This window comes from Archocentrus centrarchus, chromosome 21, assembly GCF_007364275.1.
Source record: "Archocentrus centrarchus isolate MPI-CPG fArcCen1 chromosome 21, fArcCen1, whole genome shotgun sequence".
In the NCBI taxonomy this organism is placed as follows: Eukaryota; Metazoa; Chordata; class Actinopteri; order Cichliformes; family Cichlidae; genus Archocentrus; species Archocentrus centrarchus.
The window spans coordinates 30,504,590-30,528,230 of NC_044366.1; the positions used below are offsets into that span (position 1 = coordinate 30,504,590).

At 40.0% G+C, this 23,641-nt stretch overlaps 1 protein-coding gene across 2 annotated transcripts in view; it reads right to left on the reverse strand.

Annotated features, from left to right (window-relative positions):
* Positions 1-2,192: 2,192 nt before the first annotated feature.
* The window catches only part of itgav (integrin, alpha V), a 37,959-nt gene continuing 16,510 nt past the window's right edge, over positions 2,193-23,641 (reverse strand). Inside the window, exons 7-32 of one of the 2 annotated variants that reach the window (XM_030757547.1) lie at positions 21,430-21,552; positions 20,592-20,636; positions 20,198-20,241; positions 19,620-19,676; positions 18,685-18,737; positions 17,074-17,149; positions 16,482-16,611; positions 16,088-16,185; positions 14,586-14,679; positions 14,347-14,392; positions 11,534-11,641; positions 11,023-11,078; positions 10,779-10,930; positions 10,495-10,632; positions 10,204-10,271; positions 9,748-9,892; positions 9,328-9,420; positions 8,920-8,999; positions 6,950-7,030; positions 6,473-6,578; positions 6,084-6,242; positions 5,670-5,801; positions 5,316-5,429; positions 4,861-4,968; positions 2,637-2,756; positions 2,193-2,422 (exon numbers count right to left, since the gene is read on the reverse strand). In XM_030757547.1, coding sequence (XP_030613407.1) covers positions 2,330-2,422; positions 2,637-2,756; positions 4,861-4,968; positions 5,316-5,429; positions 5,670-5,801; positions 6,084-6,242; positions 6,473-6,578; positions 6,950-7,030; positions 8,920-8,999; positions 9,328-9,420; positions 9,748-9,892; positions 10,204-10,271; positions 10,495-10,632; positions 10,779-10,930; positions 11,023-11,078; positions 11,534-11,641; positions 14,347-14,392; positions 14,586-14,679; positions 16,088-16,185; positions 16,482-16,611; positions 17,074-17,149; positions 18,685-18,737; positions 19,620-19,676; positions 20,198-20,241; positions 20,592-20,636; positions 21,430-21,552 — 2,519 coding nt within the window. In that variant the 3' untranslated portion in view covers positions 2,193-2,329. The remainder of the gene's footprint in view (positions 2,423-2,636; positions 2,757-4,860; positions 4,969-5,315; positions 5,430-5,669; positions 5,802-6,083; positions 6,243-6,472; positions 6,579-6,949; positions 7,031-8,919; positions 9,000-9,327; positions 9,421-9,747; positions 9,893-10,203; positions 10,272-10,494; positions 10,633-10,778; positions 10,931-11,022; positions 11,079-11,533; positions 11,642-14,346; positions 14,393-14,585; positions 14,680-16,087; positions 16,186-16,481; positions 16,612-17,073; positions 17,150-18,684; positions 18,738-19,619; positions 19,677-20,197; positions 20,242-20,591; positions 20,637-21,429; positions 21,553-23,641) is intronic. The other variant, XR_004021656.1, reaches the window with a different exon arrangement.

A 23,641-nucleotide genomic window follows, 5' to 3' on the forward strand; every position in this document is an offset into this window, starting at 1 on the left:
CACGAATTCTGTACACACACCTCAGTGAAAGGTGGCGGACTACGAGTCATTTTCCAAAGAAGTCGGCGATATAAAACTACAAAGTGAAACTTGATACTTTTTGCTGTGTGATAACAAATAAAGTTAAGCTGGCCTCCACTTTCTAGCGATCCAATGATGTAATGAACTAACCAATCATATGCTTCCATGTTTGCAAACACGCAATCCAATCCGAGGGATGATGTCAACACACGTTACAGCAACACTTCAGTGAAAATTCGCCCACAATATAACAGCCCATAGTTTGCGAATTTCCGACTTTGTTGCTTATAGTGTGAACGTAATACTACTGAGTGTGTTAAGCACCAGCCCCATAGTTACACTTGCTGTGGGTGCTCTGGCCAGTCACTGATTGCTATTTACAAGATATTTACAGGTGCTGAAAGATAAATGTCTAATATTTAAAGTCTAGAAATCATAAATATTGTACCAGAAATATTTTAAATTCTTTTGTCCACTGATCAGGTCAAAAAAAAAAAGAAAAAAAGATCTTTACAGTATGAAAAGGGTTAATATATTCACTTAAAAAATGTCCAAAGTTGCTGTTCAGTCTATCAATGCTTATTAGGATTTAGGATGGATTTACTGTATTACTGGAAACTATTTATACAGCTAGAAATGTGTATATAAACAGGCCTGAAAACGTCACTACTTCAGTAGTTACAGCTCTTTGCCTGCAGAGGGCAGCGCACAGCTTCAGCAAAATGACAAATCCAAGAAATTGTTGGTACGAGGACTCTGTGGAATGATCAGACTAAACGTGGTACTTGAATTGATTTTCAATCATTTCCCACACAAACACAAGTGCATTTGGCAAAACAATTTCTTGATTGTGTCAAAAAACAAACAAAAAAAAACGACCTAAAACTGGACCATTACTGTAACTATCATTACTGTGTTGTTCAGAATACAAAGGAAACACCCACCAACATCCCAAAGCAAAACGCGTACAAGAGAAATTCAAATCAGCTCCCCCACACACAGAGCAGGAAAATAAAAAACAAAGAGTACACACGGGCAAATATATTACTGTGATCTTCCCATCATCCCCTGCTACAGCAGATAAACCATTTTTATGCAGCCAACTGGCCACTTCAGTTAGCAAATTTCATATTGCTTTGTTGTTTGTTTTTACATTGCTGGTTGAAAGGAGGAAAAAAAAAATAGTTACTGCTGGCTATCCACAATTTTCTGTTTCATCACCTCATTTATGTTCTCGTTATTACAGTTTTACACTCCCTGCGTCTCAGCTGGGATCATTTATTTTAATACTACATTTTCGCTAATTTAAACTTTTATTTGCACAGTGATTTCATTTGTTTTGTCTTTTAACTAATCCAGTGATTCAGTGTGTTTGTGCTATTCTTTAACATCACTGTTCGTGAACTCTCAAACCACCTTATAAGCAACAATTCACTTGTTGTTTAGAAACTCACAGCAAGCCTGAACATCTCACTGCGGGACAAAATGTGCAAATTAAAATGAGGTTATACTCTTTGCATATTCAGGGAAAAAGCCATTTTCAGTTCAAGTGCATGCAGAACGAAGCTGGTCAATATGTTAAAGGAACAGTTCGTAAATGAAATATGAAGCTTCAGTCGATCAGCTTAGCTGGGAAACAGCTACCCTGGTTCAGCGAGGAGATCATAAAATCCACCGACAGCTGGAATGATCATTAACGTGCTGTAGGTGGTTTAATTTCTGAAGTGTAGACATGAAATGTTGTGTTTTTATGAAATGTTGAATACTTTAGATGGACTTGCTTATATAAGCTAGCTGTGAGGACATTTTACCACACGGCATCAATAATTCTCATATAAAGATATATTTTATATCACACTTTACACTTTCATATGTCCACAGGAGCTTTTGCTTAATACAATTAATATTTATTATATATTTACTGCTCAAGTTTGCAAAAAACACATTAAATGCTTATATAAATACTTAGTGTTGACTTTAACACCCTGTGAAATGATGATCAGGTGGATTTTCTTTGTATTTTCTTCTCGGTTTCCAGTTTTCGTGCAAAGGTAACCTGAAGCTTCTCTCGAAATGACGAACTGCTCCTTTAACACGAAACTCTGTGGATTTCATTTGTGACCGCTGTTTGTGATTCTCTTTTGGCACAAATACAACTTGACAAGTAAAAACAAATCACCCCATGAGAGCTTAAACCAATATCATTATCTGCCATCCAACAGTCATTACAGTGAAATGGTCTCAGAGGCCATTTTACCCTGATTTCATTTTTTCTGCTTTTTGCCATCAGTCCCTCACAGTTTGACATCTAAGCATCAGTGTTTCCGTTCTCCTCCGGCTGCAGCTGCTCCTTTTCAGTGCAGTCCTCCTGTGGGGGGCGGACTCTCTTAAAGAAACCCAGCTGCACAGGAGGAGGAGGAGGAGGAGGAGGAAAATGGGACAAAAACAAAACAAAACAAAAAAATAATCAATTTACATATTTGGTACTGCATTTGGCACAGTTAACCTGTAATCTAACAAAAAAGAGTAACTACTGAACATGATGTCAGTTTCACAGATTCACTCCACTAAATTTGACACCGTGCACAGCGACAATGGACATGTTGATTCCTTACCTTGTACATGATGAAGATGAGCAGCGCCAGCAGCAGCAGTCCTGCCAGTACAGCCAGAGCCACCACCCAGCCTGGTACCGGTGGAGGAGGCTCAGCCACCCAAACCACTGATACACTCACCTGAGAAAAAAAGATCACTTTAAAACTAGAAAAAAGCATTTCCAGAAGAAATTGCACCTGCGAATGCTGAAAGCTGAAAGATTGGAGCTGAAATGCCAAGAAATGCTTCAAAGAGCTGAAACTTGATTTGCTGAAAGAGCTTAACCAGCTGAAAAGACAAAAAATGAATTTGAAATGCAAAACAGCTGAAATTGTCAACAAAGTAGCTAAACTGAACTTGATTTGCTGAAAATGAAGACGCGAAATGAGCAGAACCAAGTTGAGTCTGAATCCGCAGTTTAACCAACTACCAGCTGAAAGTGCTGAAATCTGTGTGTGTGCGCATACGTGTGTCACTGACTGCTGTGTCTGTGTCTCCCTGTTTGAGTTAACTGACCATCAACTGAGACAAACAGCCCTGCTTTGAACCACTTGCATGCTAAAGACAAATCCACCAATCAGTTTAAAGTATAATCAGCCAATCAGAATGCTCCTATATATGTGCGATATGCTTTTGCTGAGGTGTTTTTTTTGGAACCTTGTAAGGTGCTCATTATGAGCGCAGTAGTAGATTAATTTTTGTGAACCTAACTCTCTCATTGTTTCTGTTTTCCCTTTCCTGGGATTGATTGAGTTGGCGGTGCTCCTGGTGGCTGCAGACACTCATCTCCCCTGTGTTAGTCTTGTCTGTCCTACTCTTGGATGGTTGTTATGACGAATACGATGTATGATGATTAATTTCGTTGTACGTATAATGACAATAAAGTTCTATTCTATTCTATATATTTAAATCTGCCAATTGAAAACAGCTGCCAGGTGCTCTGCCTAACTGTTTATTTTCTTTTTTTTCTTGTTTGATGTCCTCACTTCTTTTTGTTTTATTGCCTTGTTGCCACTTTAAGTTGTTATTTCTTGGATGGTTACTTTTTCTGCATACTTCCTGTTGTATTGTCTCAGTTGCAGCTGCCTTTTATTCTCTTTATCATTTTCTTTTGTTGCTTTATTCCATCTGCTAGTCTGCTAGGTCGGTTGCTATGTCAGTTGCTAGGTGGGTCACTAGGTCAGTTGCTTGGCTGGTTGCTAGGTCGGTTGCTAAGTCGGTTGCTAGGCAGACAGGCAAGTTGCTACATCTGTCGCTAGGCAGACAGGCCAGTATCATCAGCCAGTCATAATGTTCCTACACATTTAAATCTGCCAATTGAAAACAGCTACCAGGTGCTCTGCCTAACTGCTGAAATGCAGGCACGTTGGGGCAAATATCTGTTAAATTTTGCAGTTGCAGCTGACTTCCTGTACTGAGTCGTGTTGAATGCTTCAGTATGTTTCCATGAAATTCTTTGCGCTTTGGAATAAAACCATGAACCAGTTTGCTACACATTTCATTCATGAAACCTGCTTATGTGTGTCCACACTTGTTTTTTTTTTACTTTACTTCATTTTCTTTGTTTTTAAGTTTTTAAAAAAGGACATGACCCCATACAATATTCAATCCATACATCTGTCCATAAACCAATAAAAACTGTCAGTCAATCCTGAACAAATGTGAGATGAATACATTTGTGAATACAAAAGTAAACTAAAGAGATGCTTTGTGTTGGTAATAATGAGGAACAGTGTGTGTTAAAACCAGCCAACAAGCTCATTCCTGACTCCACGATAGCTGTGATTTCAGGCGCCACCATGATCAGCCTGAGGCCTAAAAACCAGTCAGTGACCCCATGCTGGTTACCATGGGGTCACTCACCAACTAGTTGCTAAGAAGTTGTGAATTTGTGAAGAATGTGACGCAAACAGGAAATGGAAACTGTTCGCCTTCAGTGTAAAAGTTGCACGTTACTGCTGAAACCAAAACATTTCAAAAAGGCGCAACTTTTACATTGAAGGGGAACAGTTTGCAGGCAAGTCAACTACGGGGAAGTGTGGCAATCTCCTGTCGACCAAAGAAACAGGTGACTTTTGGTGCAGCACCTTCTTTGACTAATTTCACCGAGTGACAGCCAAGCAACCTCCAGCAATCACTCGCTAATCCATCTTTCTCTAGAGACCAGACGTTATCAGGAGGTAGCCGACTGGTCTCTAGGCCATTGTGACTGAGGCCCAAATAACTGCTGATCATTTCTCTTACAGTGGTGCTATTGGATGGTAGCTCCAACTCCAGATTCTTGTAGGGCATCTCGATGACACTGAAGGAAGCCGTTGATTGAACCACGTATGATCGATTCTGATTCTCAGGCTGAAAAAGGGGAAAAAAATAAAATAAAAATCAGAGATCTGACAAATGAAGGTCACAATGCTGAGGACAAATCGTGACCAAATATTTACAAACAGAGGTGGAAAATGGGCATTACCTCCAGGGTCTACTTCAGCTATTAGATAAATTAGTACAGGGGTTTAAAAATCTGGCACTCTGGGCAACACGCTGTTCTGGTTATTTGTTTACACTTTGGCAAAAAGCCTAAATTACTGGTGAATTAGTGATTAGCAACCACTACTTGGAATACACCAGTGGACGCACAGACAGCCACCACTGGGTTGTTGCAACTGGGTTACTGCAACCCATAGTTGGACTGATCTGATTACCCTGAGGAAGTTGTTGACAGCCAGTCTGGAGTAGATGAAGAGGATGGCGTTCTTCCTCCTTTCTAGACGACCGACTTGACATTTCAGCGTCAGACACTTAGCCGTGGAGCAGTCCTACACACACACACACACACACACACACACACACACACACACACACACACACACACACACACAGTCACTTCAGCCTGAAACAAATGACTGAGTGTCATCTAAAGCCTTTGTCAGGTTGTCATGTGGTGTCAGGGATGCAGCATCAGTTGTCATGAGCAGCTGCCTGCAGCAGGGTCAGGCATGAGGACGTAATGTCGCCTCATATAAATATTTATCGTGTACATGCTTGTGTAAATTCACCAGTGTCTGCAGGTCGTTCTCTGCATCTCTGGACTCCAGATCTCTCTTCTGCCGAACACTGTTTTGGTTCCGTCCCTCCGACTCTCGTCCTCTGGGTGGAACGGTGCTGTTGGTCTGGGAGGTCACCGGGTTCTGATACACACACACACAGAGAGACACAAAAAACTTGTATGGCACAGTGTGCGTTGACGACCATGCAGCATGTTGTAGTATAAAGTACAGCCTAGCCCTCATCATTGTGTTTGGTTCTTCACATTCTGTTGATAGTTTCAGTAAATTTTGAAGGTTTCAAACACACAAATTTATAATAAATAACTTTAAGAAAACAGGCGACAAACTGTGACAAAACTGAAGAGAAGCTGGATGTTGTGAGCTGTTTGTTTTGAGTCTTGTTTCTGTGTTTTTGGGCCTTACGGAGACATTGAGCGGGTTTATCTCCATGTCAGTGGTACAGTTGATGGGTCCCTCGGTCTCGTAGCTGGTGATGTAGAGCAGAGAGCCGTTCCTAAATTGATACGGCCACTTGACCTCCACTGCTGCCTTACTGAATGTACTGGGACCGTTGTTCAGGAGCTGTGAAAGGGGGACTTGGGTTTTAATCTTAGTACAAATTCATCACAATAAAAGCACAATAAAAATCAATGATTCAAAACAAAACAAAAAAAATCAAGCATATAATCTCATATAGTATAAATTGTGAAATCATGATGTCAGTCAGTTAACTGGTATATCTATTATTTTGTCCATCCCACATAAATCAATGAGACAAATCCCCTCTCTCTCATGCATGTGTGCCTATGCACCTCGTAGACGTGTACTATTTGCGGTCCGATGTCGTCTCCGACCACAGGAGGCTCTCTTGGGTTCCAGTTGGCGATAGGAATAAACACCTGACCAGGAGATGACGAGCTGGAAAAACATCACATACAGCCAGATTTTATGGAACAATCTGCGGTGGGAGTCATACAAAAACTTATAAAGCTTATAAAGTATAAAAAGCTTGTTTTTAAAACATGTTTCACAAAGTCAAAGACAAGCAGTTAAGCAAACGTGCTGTCACCTGTTGGCTCTTACAAATGCTGTTACTTCTAAAGCTGATTTTTTTCAAGGATGAGGCAACAAGCTGACCTATTATTATTTAAACATACTATTAACATAATGACACTGTTGGCACAATCATATAAATTATGGCCTCTTAAAAGGTAAATAACCTCATGTTTTAATCGAAGCTTCTTATATACACCTGCACAAGCTGCAGTATTTTAAAGTGTGTGTTTTACCCTCTGATGGACACTTTAGCGAGGACAGCCAGTTTGGTGATGCTGGAGATTTTGGGGCTGGTGTTGTCAAACTGGTTAGAGCTGAAAAAAAAACATTAATCACATCAAGAGATAAAAAAAAAAACAAACAAACTACTTTTAAAAAAGAAAATAAGAATACAAATATGGACACAATCAGTGGAAATACAGGAAACTTATGCTTGATGCAGCCTCAAGGAGGCGCTGCTGGCTGCAGCCTGACAAGATGGCAATAGTCACATATTTATTTTTGTTTTTATTTGTATTCAAATCATTAGAATCTGTTAAACACAACATCATAATACAATGACCTAAGATATAAGTAAAATAAAATCAGACATGAATTGAACACATGGATGATAGTAATAAATAGTCCATCCATTCATTCTCTTCCAGGGGAGGCCGGAGCTGGAAGACGCCATCATTCCCTGAAAATGTTCACTGTTACATCTGTTTTTAAATCATATCTAATTAAATAATTACGTCAAAGACATCAGAACACTTAACTGACACTGAATGAATCAACATTCATTTAGTAAGTGCTGCTTATTGCAGCTAATTGATGTTGACAATCTGTCGCTCCAACCTGACAAATAAATACAAACAATAAAAATCACCTAAAATATTCCTACAATGTAGTAAACATAAAGATAAATAAATGTAAATATCTTAAAAATGGCAATAAAATCATTCAGACTCTGAGAAGATGTTAACACAATATCTGTACATGTCAAAGGTGACCCAAAGAAAAACACTGTGGCTGCAGCAAAACTCCTGACACACATTTAAAGATCAGTAAATCCAGCATGCAGTATGAATGTGTCGAAGAGCTGAAGAGGCGGGTAACCAAAGACTGGGGCTGAAAACCCCTCATTAGCATACTTCTCTCTCCCACAAAAGTACAAACACACACGAACACGGAGGAATGTGAAGACTGAGCTGCTTCCTTCACAGTTTCAGGGTTTTTGTCATTCAGATGAGCGTGAGGAGAAAAACAGCTCTGCTTTATTAGCCGGGTTTAACACGCAGGCTGATAGCAGTTAGCTTGATGCTGACTGTACTCTTTATTATAACCTTTGTTTTATATATTTGTAATAATTTAGTGATGCAATTTATTTAATATTCCTTTCTGTGAAACTCTTATTTAGGATTTTTCTCAGTGTTTGATAAACATAAGGGTCCTTATCATTTCACACCAGCTGCAGAAGTACTGACACCCTCCATTTCTCAAACTTCCTCCCATTGCTACATCTTCATGAGACTGCATTTAATAACCCATAATGACAAAGTGAAGCATATCAGTAATTATTAATTAATTTTTGTCTTTTTTTCTATACACTAGTGTTTGTGCGCTACTGTGAAAACTTCTGCCAATTAAATAACTCTAAAACAACACTTAATCTTGCTGCCAGCAGGTGAAGCTGTACCCCACTCACTTCAAATAACTAGTATTCCTTGTTATAACCATTTAACCCTAACCTCCTCTTCATCTTTCATGCCTTCATGGTATGGTTTAGGATGATTGTGACCCGGCTGTGGGTGGTGGGGGTTGTCAAAGTGCTGTTATAATAAAGTCAGTGAACAAGTTTGATGGGTCCACTGTAGCTTGAACAGTGTGCATGGTGTGAATTTGAATAGATCACATCGTTCTCGATGACCAACATTAACGTTTTTGTGGAACAGATGCCGCCGACGCCAAGGTTAGACAATACCTCGACTTTTTCTTTGAAACAGCTGAGCTAAAGATTTGTAGCACCTGTACAAAAGTATAAAATTTGAAATATTTTTTTTTGTGTGTGTATTTTAGGTCACTTTAGGCAAAGTCTGTAAATTCCAGACTAAAAGAATGATTTTAGGGTATTTTTGATGCTATCAAACATCAAAACTGGTCAAATTTGACATGGACAGTTTGTAACGTGGGTCAGAACAAAGCCAAACACACTGGGCCGTACCTGACTATCTGCAGGTCAAACTTGACAGATGTGTCCTCCTCTGATAGCTGGTGCACGCTGAACCTCAACTCAGCTACCACCTGACCAATGAGAGCACAGGAAGAGGCGGCAGAGGACCAATCAGTGAACAGGAGGATGCAAGAAAATCCAACAGGCAATACTAGACATCATTTGGTCACTCAAATAACCTACAATTCATACTGACGTAACCTCCTCTTAAAGTTGAAATGTAACAGGTTCGATTAAAATCCTTTTCAGGAAAAGTAAATGTGCTTTGAAATGTTCTTTCATTCTGAACACTGGCGTAACTACCTTTGATTCCTTCCTCTTAGTTTGCAGTCCATTAGCCAGAACTGTTCCATCAGCTCCTAAAACACACTTACTGATTTACATGCAGTGATCACTGACCTTTGTTCCTCCCTTCATGGGGTTTCCCAGGTCACACACCACAATCTTAGTCTGATTCTCCTTTTTGTAAGCACAGGACAGCCGAGAGAGCGTCTGTGGAAAACAAAACATCATTCATTATTAATGAAGCACCCACATGCACTCACACACACCCACCTCAGTGAAGAACTGGCTGATGTAGTAACACTTTACAAGCAAATAATGAATGACACTGATCTACTATTTTGCCCCAATGCAAGAACATTGTGCTCTTTAGCCAGGTTTACTCTTTATGTCTCAAAGTCAGGTGCCTGGAAAACGTGTCTTCACTTCAAAGTGAACATCAGTCTGAACTGGCTGAATCTGGGCAAAGTGAAGTGAATTTAATATTGTGTGCTTTGTTTGGTGACTTGAGTCCAGTTGAGGCTTCAGAGACATTACCTGACTGCGGACGACGCCGGTGAAGTCGGCCTGTTGTGGAGGGTAGACGTGGAGTTCGGCCTCGTAGGCTCCCTCGCCCTGATTCTCAGCAGTGATCTCCAGGGTCAGAGCGTTATCGTCGCCGATGTAGATCTGGTCACGATCGCTGAGGGAAAGAGAAGAACACTGAACTGAGTGTCTGATTCCAACCTAAATTTCCTTCCTGTTTTCAGCGTTTGGTTTGACTTGTGTTGGCTTTGTTTTGGTCTCACTCATGTTACACTCTCTTCCATCAGTGTGTCTATATAATAAGTCTGAGTATAGTTTTGTTTACTTTAATTCATGATTCTCTGAGGTCGCTCCTGCTTTGTGTCGTACAAAGTGCTTCTCGCCAGAACTGCTTATCACAATATGACTCTGTTACTTTTATTATTATACTGCCGACAGCAGGAATGAAAAGACTGACTGGCTTCACACCTCTTAACTGACAGCTTGAGGTCAGGTTTGCAGATGTTGTCAGTCCCACAGTCCAACAGGATGTGAGCCTGGAGGGAAGACAAAGATGAAGAAAGACAACAAAAAGCTCAGCATCAAAAAATATGTAAAAATCAGTCATCTAGTATTATTTGGTCCAACTTACAATAAAACACAAAAAAAAATTCTCTCATTCTCTACATGCCAACATGACCACCAAAGGCCCCACCAGTCACAGATAGATGGCTGTTTGTTCGCTGAATAAACTGCATCTGAACAGCTGCACGTGTTTACCTGCTTGGTGCTGTTTGATGGAGATGATGTGTCAACAATTGGCAGCAGTCCTGTTTTGTCTGCAGCCTGCTGATAGTCCATGTTGTACTCCATCACCACTGAGATGGGAGTGATCTTATCCCGAAACTCGCGATCATCCTGACAGAGCAAGAGGAAAGAAAGAGTCATGGCTGTACATTCATTCCTTGGACACTTTCCCTCTAAACTTTCTTTAACACTGGTTTGGTCAGAAATCCAGTTTTCATGCGTCTCTTCTGTCATTCTAAGACGTGTCCCTCCCTCACCCTCAGGTAGACTTGCTGCTCCTCACAGGCGGGGGCTTTGCCGTTAGACACGGTCATGTTCTTGGAGTACTTAAAGGTTTGGCTGAACAGGAAGAAGACACGCTTAGCTGCATCCTGCTTCAGGCGGTCCAACATGAGGTCCACACGGAATGCTGAAGGAATTATTAGACAAGATCTGAATGCTGCACGGCCACAACTAATGCAACTGTTCTGCTGCGGAGGGAAAACGGCATGTTTTACTTACTGAGAGAGGCTGGAGCCCTGGGGCCACTGGCCGTCAGACAGTACTTCACCTTAAAACTGCAAAAGGTTAAAAAAGGTTAAAACCTGGGCTCTGGGTTCTAAATGTAAAAGCCCTTACTGTGAAAGAGTTAACACGATAAGAGTGAAGGTTATTCTGAGCAACAGGTCAGCAGAGTGCATACAGAGGAGCCTCCTGTGACAGCCCTGTATTAATTTCAGTCTACGCTACAAAATTTACAAAAAGTGCAAGATCACAGCAGATGATGACTGCAGATGTTTATGTGTGCAGGCTGCAAATATGTGACTTTGGAAGCTAAGGTACTGGGAAAAACTGATCTGGACTGAAAACTGTAAAATCTTGAGACAAATGCTTAATATGTCACCAAAATACACTTAAATACACACAAGCAGCTAACATTTAGTTCCCTTCCATACTTGACTGTCAGGACAACTTGAAAAAATTGTCAGGAAAAACGAAAAGTGAGTGTTTCAGGTGAAACGTGACAGCTCACCATGACACCTGTGTGCCAGTCCCAGAGAGTGTGCAGGTCTTGTCCTCGGGGTTGATGGTCTGGGGTGTGATGTCTAATGTGGAGTTTACACTAATCACTGGACGGGCTCTGGACACACACACACACACACACACACACACACACACACACACACACACACACACACACACACACACACACACACACAGGTCAGGTCAGTGAGGTGTGTAAGCTGAATGATATCCTGTCAGTCATTCAGCCATGTGTTTTGTTTTTGTTATAATAAAACTCATTTATACATGTAAACAGGAAGGAAAATGATTTCTATATAAAGGTCTGAAATGTGTCTAATCCACGGTGCAAAAGCAGAACACACAGAGAGGACAGGACTGCAAATATTTGGCACTTTGCTTAAAAGACATTACAAAATACTCAAAATTGTTACGTTTTTGATGAAAGACTAATTCATCACTGTTTGCAGCTCTGATCAAAACCTAACTTAACATGTAAAAATCTAAATGTGAAATTGCCTTATAAGGTGGCAGATGAAGCGCACATTAAGACTCTTATTTTGAAAACTATTTAGAACCTGGTTCTTTATTTGTACCCAAAGGTATGCAGTAACTGACTCATCCATCCTCCCATGCACATTTTCAATACAAACACAGACAATAGATAAGCATAATAAATAATACTGAATGAATAAATAAATAATTAATAATCTTGTCAGATGGTGAAGCTATGATTTGTTTTTACACACAGCTTCACAGTTTGCTTCGAAGTTCAATAATTGTTCCAAGATATTTATAAGTCTGAACACCATCTGCCCCTTAATGGATGTGAATTCTTGTGTATGACTAGATTGTCTAAAATCATATTGTGATCATATCTTTTCTCATAGATATGCTTAATTGAAGGCTGGAATCATCACAACATTTAGCAAAATCATCAAGGACTGGGCTGCATAATGGTCCTGTTTTCATACCTGCTCTGATACATATTTGTGTACAGGACAAATAACAAAGGTGAAAACACGCATCCCTCTGGGACCCCAGTCAACAAGCAGACTTCATCCATTTTCTTCCACTTATCCTATTCAGGGTCGCAGGGAGGTTGGAGCCTATCCCAGTGGTCACAGGGAGCGAGGCAACCATTGACACCTGCAGTCAGTTTAGAATCACCGGATTATCTAACGTGGATGTCTCTGGACTGTGGGAGTAGGCCAGAGTACCCAGAGAGAACCCAGGCAGACACGGGAAGAACATGCAGACTGGATTCAAACCCAGAAGCTTTTTGCTGTGAGGCGACAGTGCCAACCACCACACCACTGTGCTGCCCATTACTAAACTCAAAAGTATTAGGATGACTATAAAACATTTAAGAGCATCAGCTAACTCAGAGTCTGAATCACAGCCATACAAAGTGACACACTGCTGTTCTTTGGGTCCCAGGGGCTTTTCTATACTGGACCGGGCTCGATCGAGGTTATTTGCAACTATTTTATTCTCCAAGTCTAGCTTACATGTCTGTTTGGCTTTAAAATTTCCACTTAAGAGATTCAGTCACCCATGGTTTATTGTTAGGGCAGATTTTAACTTGCTTAGACACCATGTCTCTACAAAACACAGCGTAGGCGCAATTACACCAGAAAGTTTGTCCAAATCATCCCCACAAGCCTCTTTAAACACGCCTCAGTCTGTGCAGTCGTAACACTCCTGCAGGCGGAGCACAGATTCTTCAGTCGAGTTCTTTATGTCCTTTCTGCCTTTTTAAAACTGTTTTTTAAACAGGCAGCAAGTGCACACAGCTGAGATTTATCAGCCATTTATAATTGTTCTTGATCCATAGCAAAGATCTAGTGTTTTATCCGACCTAGCGTATAGAACTCGATGTGAAGATAACATGTTGTCATTTTGGTTACTGAGTGCAGACTGACTGATAGGATTACACCTGATCTACAACACAAGTCTGCGTAAAAATGAAACTGGAGAACACTTTAAACCTGATGATACTTAAAGAATTTCTGCTGTCATAAGCCGCATCTTTTTACAATGATTTCAAGGCAACTTTAAGAATATTCAAGAGATACAGACAGGCTGTCACTCACAGCAAATCTATAATTCACAGACAGTATAAAATATGAGCCTTAAACCTGTATTCTTTTTAATGGCAAGTAGGGGATGATAGCTGCGGTTTAAAAAGTTTATGAGAAAACAGCCCTCGTAATTGACCTCAGTAAATGCTTAATGAGTGGATGGTCTCAGTCACTTATTTTGGGTCATACTGAATAAAACATTAACTCCATTTTTAACATTCTACTGCGTTTCTGAAAGGAGGACTACTGATTCATTCACTCACTCATTAACGAGTGAGTGTACAGTTTCCCAGTCAGATCCACTGCTCACCTCTCACATCAGGTTTCAAAACACAAAGATGGCAACAAAAATATCACAGTAGCTACATCCATGTTTTATACCACCTATGGTAAGAATATATGCACATCTGGGTGTTCTGAAGTTACAAAAGCGGCATGATTTTGTATGAAAAGGGTTCAATTAGGTACGAAGGGTTAGTGTAGATGCACACTAAATGTTTAGGATATAACTACATAAATGTGACTGGACAAAATATTTGCATGGGAATGCAAGCGGAACGTCTCCTAATAGCATCTATAAACGCAGTAAGAGCTGAATGAAAACAGCAGCTCTTTGATATCAGAGGTGGCCTTACTCATTAAAATCATCAGCTCCTATCAGCAGCATTACAGAGACACACACACAGCCACAGCAGGGGAGCACGCTCACACACGCAGTGCAGATTAAGGATTTGATTACCTGTATAAAACAGCTTTGTCTGCTCCAAACACTCCAACTATTAAATCTGCAGGACAGAAACACACATCAGCGTTTTTCACAGCAGCAGTACTGACATTCATTTGGCTCCTGCTGTACCGCTCTACGTGTACAGGTTTCTGTGTGTGTGTGTGTGTGTGTGTGTGTGTGTGTGTGTGTGTGTGTGTGTGTGTGTGTGTGTGTGTGTGTGTGTGTGTGTGTGTGTGTGTGTGCACCTTTACCTGGATATCCATTCTGGTCTATGTCAGTATTTCCAGTCATGGAGTATCCAAAGCTAGCTGGCATGTAATTGGATGCCCATTTGCCCTGCAGGACCTAAGAGAGGAGGCAAACATGTTGAATTATAGTTTATCTTTTGGCTCTTATTTCTGTAGTTGTAATCTTCCTTCCTATTATCAATATTAATCCGGCCACTCGCAGGGCAGTCTCTTCATTTTCATAACAATGTTTTATATAACACTGATAATCATAAACAGCCCTGGGCTTAACATAGAACTGAGTGATGGAATATGGGAAGAATGTTTAAGAAATATTCAAAAATGTTCTGTAAACGGCAGACATAATCTCATACAATTTAAAATGATCCACAGACTTTTCACAAGAAACGCGACATAAACTCTTTCCAGATGTTTCCCAATTATGCATCCGTTGTAAATCTATGACAGGTAATGTAGCACATTCCTTTTGGTTTTGCAAAAAAATTCAACCGTACTGGAAATCTATTTTTCAACGTTTTTCTGATTCTTCTGGTAAAAATGTGTTACCAAACCCTCTGGTAGTAATTTTGGGAGCTGTTAATGCTCTTTCTCTAATTAATAAGTATGAGAAAAGTGCTCTTCTTTTTGGGATGGCAATAGCAAAAAAATTAATTTTACGTATGTGGAAGCAGCTATTCAGACCCAATGTTGATCTGTGGATGGAAGAAATGTTCAACATGTTGCACCTCGAGAGACTAAGACTGTATAATGAAGACAGAGGACCTGAGTTTGCTCAGACATGGGACTCTCTTCTCAAATACATTAAAGGCGAGAAATTGCAGCCTTTAGCAACTTTGTGAACTTCACTGTGCCAGGATATGTACGTTTTCTGTAATTTTCAATTATGCCTGTTTATTTTTTATTGAGGTTTATAATCTATGCAGACGTGCTTTGTTCGGTTTGTTTAAATGTTCAGTTGTGTGTTCCTATTCCGTTTTTGTATGACCTAAAAAACCCCTAATAAATAAGTTAAAAAGTTTAAAGTTTAAAAAAAAAAAAAAACCTTCCTTCCTGTCTAAACACACCATTGGGACTTGGAGGGTGTGGGGGGATGAGAGCCACGTGAGCAGCAGCATGGTGCTCAGACAAGCACAGAGTTTAATCCAATTATCTAAATCAATTTATCTGAAAGTGAAACTACAAATGAGCACAGCCAAAATAGCTCTTACACTCATTCTTTGCAGTGTTCACTGAGGGTTTTACAGTGATCTGAGAGTTACTCTGAAACAGCTTCAAGCTTCATGTGAACATTTTAGGTGACATCCTTCTCAAGTTATGGCCAATGACAAGTTTTTTGTGGAAAGGACGGCAGCTCGACTTTTTCTTCTGAATATTATAGAAAACTCACGATAAGCTGGTTACTGAAGTGTATACAGTACTAGTCACAGTCCCATTGGGTGAGTGTGTCCAAACTTTTGACTGGTACAACATATATGGTGAATGTTAGAGGCAGTTGTGGCACTTACCTGGGATGGTGATGGGTTGGGCCCCGCAGGGCTGCCATTATAGATGTACACCAAGCCTTTATGGTCATGGCCTCCATAAGGAGCAGAGATGGCAACATCTGGGGGATGTGAGGTGGGTAAAGAATTACTGTAAGGTGCTCAGGGTGCAAAGCAAGTGAGGCAGATACCGGCTCATGGATACTTTAACAAAGATCTATGTCGTTATGCATTTGTGGACAAATTCCAGTATCAAACCAGTGTAGTGACAATTTTTCAACTGGTCTTCATGATCAAAGGGATGTGTGAAGCTTCTGATTTGGTTTAAGATTTACTTCTTTTTTTTTTTTTAGGGGAAACACACTAAGGGTCCTGACAAGGTGTGTGTATGGGGTGGGGGGTGGGGGGTCCCTGTTACCGTTGTAGCCATCCATGTTCAGGTCTCCTAGCGCTGCAATGGCAGAGCCGTATCTGGCATAAACCTCTGACCCTGTGAGCATCTGAACTGGCTGGAAGGAAAATCCACCTTGACCAAGATACACAGACACCTGGAGAAGAGACACACACACAAACACACACACACACGGTTGTAATAAACTGACATATCTTTTAAGTTATGCTTAAGATTTGCACTGTGCTTAAAACCCATGTTACAGATGTATTAATATTTTAACCAGCTTCATACTTCCACGTACAGCAGTTAATTTGATATCTTCCAATGTTGATGAGTTTTCAGCTAAAAATATTTACTTTCTTCAGTGTTTCGACGTTCACCTGTCAAACTCAGGCTGCTGAAGTTCATTTTAAGTCACTTGCATTAAAATTGCAAAACGAAGAAGAAGAGCAAGAATTACTACAAGCCGTCTGTCTGTAATCTGTGCAGTGGAATAACGTTTACATGGTTCTGTTGGCATGTTCAGCACTAGCACTCATTTATCTGCATACTTTATTGTCAAGTGCACTTCTATTCATGTATGCACATAAGTAATGAATGCTCTGTGTGCGCCTACCTGTCCCACCTCCCTCAGTTTCCCATCTGATCCTCTGTCCATGAAGAGAGGAGCTCCAACAAAAAGATCCACCATTCTGGCACACGGATCAAACAAACAAAATAAGAACATTTCAACTTGATTAATCCATCATTTTACTCATAACTAAGTTTCTCATAGTATCTGTATTTTATATTTAGAAGTAAAGCGTACTCCCCAGCACACATGGTTAATTACATGCCTCAATAAACAACAGCGAAGTGTTTGTGTCTAACACGCATTCTTTATATCAACTTGTGGTCTGTGTGACACTAACTAAGAAGAGTGCCTGCAGAGAGTATGATGACAGAGTGCACAGGAATGGGTGAAAATGCTGTTTAGATATTTAGTCATTGAGTGCTCAGTATAATCAGATTTTATCTCAACCACAAAACATTTAAACTTTTCTTTGTTTTGCACTTTTACTTCAAAAGCTGTCGAGCAGAATGACTTAAATGTCAGTCAGGCTTCCAAAGAAGAGCTCAGATCTGTATCGAGCGTTGAGGAGACACCCACCATCCTCACGCTGATAACACCAACGGTAATATCGCATTTTACACTGTCTAATCGTTGGATTCATTTTACTGACACACTGTCTCATTGTTTCCTCTTTTTCTTAAAAGCACCGAATGAAGAACAACGAGCCGTTTATCAACCAGTTAACTCATCCTCACAACAGGAACAGACGGAAACGAGCCGTCAGCAGAAACACTGACGAGATGCTCAAACGCATTCCCTTCACACATTTTCAACTGAAGGGCTGGCTGGTTGTGTTTGATCATTCTTGCCATTTCTTTTAAGTGATGGCATTAGCACCCAGCTTCTAATGCAGCTCTCATTTTATTTGTCAGTATATTCATGTGAACAAGTGTTTGAACCACAATGAACTGTGCAAACATGTGTACAGCTCTAAATATTTCAGATCTATTCCCCTTCTGGTTTCACTTAGAGGCCACCAAAGTTCCTGAGTGTTTCCAGAGGACAAAAGCAGCTGTGAAAGTCCTCCTGTCCTTTTAAACTATATACCCAGGAGCTCTTACAAGAGAAAATCAGCTTAATTCATTAGAGTCCAGCAGGGGTACAAATACACCAATGTCTACTTTCACTGGGTGTGTATTATTTTTTAAATGTTAATTAAAACTATAAAAATATCTGTCATTTACACTTCCCAAAAAGACTTGCACTATAACTTGAATATGTAAGTTAAACAAACCACTTTTTATATTCAACATTTCTGGTTAGCCGTTCTAACCTGTCAGCTTTAAAGGTGACATACGAATAGCAGCAAAACACAATAATACAGACTCTGCCTGGGAAAAAACAAACAAACAAAAAAAAACGAGTTCGACCGCTGCACTTGGCTTCCTGCCCTCAACTTCCACCACTTCCTACCAACTATTTAGATAAGCTCAGCTCAGTGGAAGTATGTTGTCATCTTATAATCAAAGTATGATGTCAAAAACTTTTATGTTGTGAATTCTGTTAGATTTGACTGCACTGGAGCTGCGTGGATATCAATACAGGCTTCTATTTTCTGTTTTAAATGTTATTGAACCTGTTTGTTAAAGGACTTGTTTTAAAACACAGACTCACCCATCATTATTGACATCAAATGCAGCCACTGAATGTCCAAAGTAGGCAGCCATCTAGGGTAGAGGAGAGGAGAGGAGAGTGAAAAAAAGAGACATTTTTAAAACCACAACCCAGTGACTAAAACAGGATGGACACGATGTCAGCGGTGAGATAACACAAAGAGAAGTTCACAGAACAGACGGAGAGGGCTGAAGTGAGGGAGACTGGTGTAAACAAAACGCATCCTGAGAGCAAGATAACTTTAAAGGTTCAGAGGGTGAGTTATGGGGGACAGGCAGGAAAATGAAGAGGAACTCATTAACTCAAGTGATGACAGCATGTTTGCCTCCCCGCCCCTTTCCTCTCTGTTCTTTATCTGCAAATAATAACAGTTCTCATCTTCTCACTGACACTGACCATCATGAAGGGTTACTAATACTTTTCTTTCGGTTAGCAGGAGTAACTGCTCTGTTCACGTGACCATTTTTGGTGGTTTTACAGCAAAGCGAATACACATTTGCAGTTCCCTGTGATGCTTTATGTGTAGCTGAATATTACACCTTTGTGTCTGTATTATCAACCATTTTCAACATCGTGATAATAGAATATTATCTGTATCACAGCCCCTCGAAAATGACTGTTGTTAATTTAGCAGCTGATTAATAAGCCATGATAAGACAGCATTTCACAGCAGATCTGAACACTGTGGTATAGGACAAGCTGTTAAATTAAAATGCACACCAATGCTTGTCTTCTTTAAAAATAAAAAAAAAACTCTACTGTACTGAACACCCTCCAGGTGGTGAAACGCACACTTGTGTTGACTTCCAACATTTTCAAATAAATGTTATTAGCGTCTGTAAATCCTCTGTGACAACCACCCTCGGAAACATGCATGTATGCAGCTCTCTGTGCTACATACAGCTCATGCAGAGCATTGCTGTCCTGCACCTCACCTGTGACCCTGTGAAGTTGATCATGGACTGCATGTTGAGGCCATTAAAGATGTTCACCTGAAACATCAAAAACACAACAGAGAACATCAGCTGAAACTTTAAGAAGTCACCAGTAGTGGTTTTATAACACACGGTACTGCTGTGCATGTCACAGTCTTTAAGTATTTTCTTAAAGAAAACTAATCAAATGTCTAAGAATTAAAAGGACTACAAGTCAGGATTGTGTTTGAACAGGAAGTAACCCATGACATCATCACGTAAATATTGCATCATTGGTGTAAACACGCAGCTCCAACACCCAAACGTAAAAATATTATCTGCTAATTTTTTTTTTCAAAGTTTCATGAAAATCAGCTTCTGTCAATGATATAAAAGTTTACAGTAATAATATCACTAAAGCTTCAGCAGGACTTGACTGTTGAAGCTAGCTTCGTCCGCTGGTTCCCAGCCTAAAGGGAAACCCCGCCTCCCCCAAAGTTCACCAGATCATTGTGAAAGCGCGTCCTGCACTCTGGAAGCCTTAGGACAACAGCCATAGCTTGGGGTAATGCAGATAGGTGTTAGCTTTTAGCACTTACGTAACCCAGTGCCTTCTCTCCCCTTGGTACTCCAGTCACGTAATCTGTGGAAGCATAGAAAGTTGCACAGATACTCACTACCACTCTGGTCATCAACTAACTACAGATGTGCAACTGACAATTATTTTCATTACTGCTTCAAATATTTTTGTAAATGGATTATGTCATTTATTGTTTGGTTTATAAATTACAGCGGAGCCAAAATCACTGTGGGCTTAAAAGGCAAGTGGGGCATTCTTAGGACACTGCATTTAAATGGAGCCTTTAATTCAACTCACTCAGAGCCTTTTCTCATTAAACTGTGTGTATATTTCACATGGGGGCTATTTGCAATACACTTGCTTTATATAAATTCCCTTGATTATTCCACCAGTTACAAACACCCTCCTCTCACCTTCCGTTCCATCAGTGTTGAAGTCTCCAACTGTCACAGAGTATCCTGTGAACACAGAGACGAGGATTAGTCTGCAAACATGTCTACTCAAAACATTAAACATGCCCACAGACTTCTGAATAAGAAATTTTTTTTATATACATTGCATTTTATGGACATATTCACAATGTTGATTAGCGAGACACATCTAGGTCACAGAAAGGTTCACTGCGTGGAGCCTTTCTGAAAGCTTTCAGTGGCCACACTGCACTTTAATTTGATACTGGCTCATGAGTGGCTGCAAAGCAGTCGTCACAAATCCTGCAGGCACATTAAGCAGCAATAGTGAGATTTACAGACAGTTCAGCTTTTCTCCTTCAGCAGATGACGGTGAAATGCTGCACACCGGCGTACTGTATTACTACTTTATAGTTGACAATTATTTATTTTACACATGCAGAAACCTCAAGTAACAATTTGTACCTGTTTATACCAGGACCAGACTATAGACTAGCACTAATATGATGGCCATAGACTGTATGCAAAAGCTGGATTTCACGCATTGGTTAGCAAAGTCCTGCTGTAAAACCGAAAGCTGAGCATTGTTGCTTTCGCCACCTTGTCGTTTGGAAACTAGACATGAGTGAGAAACTGAGGAACACCGCAGGGTCATACAGTAGCACTCTGTCAGTCACAAACACGGCTGCTCTAAAACACATCCTGAAACTGGACCATAACATACAAAATGAAAATGACAACAAATGAGCTAAAAGGTTGTTTTCCTCTGTCAGTAATAGAAGACAGAAACAAAGAGCTTCTGAAAATGTGACTGAAAGTGTGTATGTGATTGTGTAGTTACCGAGATAACTGTCATCATACTGGGCGCTGGCTGACTTGGTGGAGATCGTGCCTCCGTAACGGGTGATGAAGTTATTAGGGATGCGAGCAAAAATCTCTGCGATGTCATCAGAAATCAGCTGGCCTGAAGAGGGGAGGAGGAGAGCGTTAGAGAAGAGCGACAAGCAGAAAACAAGAAAAGACCGAGGACAGAACACAAAGACACAGAGAGGAGAACACGAAGAGAACAGCAAGACAGGAGGAGAGAGCGAGGATAGAGAACAAATACGAAAAAGGACAAAAAATGAAAACGAGCACGGGAGACAATAAAAGCAAGACGAAACAGGAAGCACTCCAAGAGTGCAAACCTCCACAGCGCCGCTCACACTGAGCAGCATTTAGCTTTAAGGGACCAGAATTCGATTTTCTATAAATCCATTTTGCTTTCTTTGCTCTTTTTAAAACGTATTTTAAGAAGTTTGTTGAGCAGTAAAAACAAGTCACATGTGCAGGTTTTGGTCCTGTTAAAAGCATTTTAATATACTCAACATAATTTTGAGTGCAATTATTTTGTTTTTGTTTATATGGCTATAGCACGTGTAGTATTGGTTTAATTGTTTAGTAAAATTCGTTTATCAAGTGAAAAATATTTTTGCTCACAAGCTTATTTCGTTTTCCAAAATGAAACACAGTACATGCAAATTAATACATATTTAAACAGCTATAATCTGTTACTATAATGTACATAAAAAGTCATAATAAAATAAATAAAGATAAAGACAGTAAGAAACAGGTTTAAATAGCTCTTTATAGCATTATTATCACTTTGACCTTCAGATCAATCTATTGACCTTGAAGTAGAGGTCAGAGGTTAAATGTGACATATTTTAAATGTTTATACAGTACTTTCTATGTTTACAACACACACCACACTTGTAAGAACCATAGCTTCTAAGTTATAAGGGTTTTTTTGTAAATTTTAAACCAATAAATCGTGAAGTTGGCCTTGAAGACCTTAATGGAGGTAAGCCAGATCTGAATGGATCGACGCCACTGAACACCCCTACACAGATTATCAGAACTCATTCAAAAACGTATCGTGATTACAGACAGAATGACACAAACACTAACAAAAATATAACCTCTTTGGTGGAGTTAAATAAATAAATTTAAATGAATAGAACAAAAAAGAAACGAGCAGAAAGAAAAAAAGTTCTTTTACATGTGTGTTTATAACCTGATACACTTTTGGTGTAGAGGGGGGAAAAAAAAAAACCCATACAACTTGTAATTAAAGGAGCTGCAGAGACCCGGCACTATCTAATCAGAAACAGAGCAGTGTGGAGTGTGTGGTTGGTTGTGTATTTGTGAGCGTTGACTCAACAGGAAACAATAATTAGACTAACACAGCCCAGGAAGATCCTCAGCATACAGAGAAAAAAAAATGTGTGGGACTGACTCAGCGTTCAGGATATAATCCATGTCACACCCTCTAATATCAGATGGCTAGACAAACATTACAACATGTAGCTGAGACACACACACACACACACACACACACTGAAGCCTATACCTGCTCATTAAACTCTTAAGGGTGTGATGATGCACTCTGTGGTCCAATGTGAGACGATGCCCAGTGTGTGTTTTTTATTCCTATACTTGTTTATATTCTGACCAAACGTTCCCATGAAAACTACAGTACGGGCCGCATGTATTTGGTATCTACACGGCTCAGCTTGTAGCTCACAGCTTATGGGTGCTACAACTCCAAACACACATGCTGATCAAATTGCAAGATTTAAAATGTAACTGGGTTCTTTGCTGAATCTTTTTTGCACAGCAGTGTGTCTCATTTTGAGAAAAGTTCACGGACAATGTTAGTTTACGCAAGGAAAGGAAGGAAAACAGAATAATGTTACAATTATACACAAATTTATAAAAGAAGCAGTACTTTAATGTTGGGGCAGCTCTTTATGGGACTAGTTATAATTATTATATCCACAATATAAAATATATAGTACTTAAAAGTTCCTCAAGTACCTCAAAACTGTATTTAAATCTAGTTACAGTAAATGTTCTCCTGCCCAGTCCCCACAGTGACACAGCACACGCTGCTCATGCTGATCCAGCAGCTTTGGAAACTACTGACAGCTGAGCTGCAAGCCTCAACAAACAGCACACCGTGTCATCAACAATGTGGAGGAACATACAAACACCTTTATCATTTTCTACTG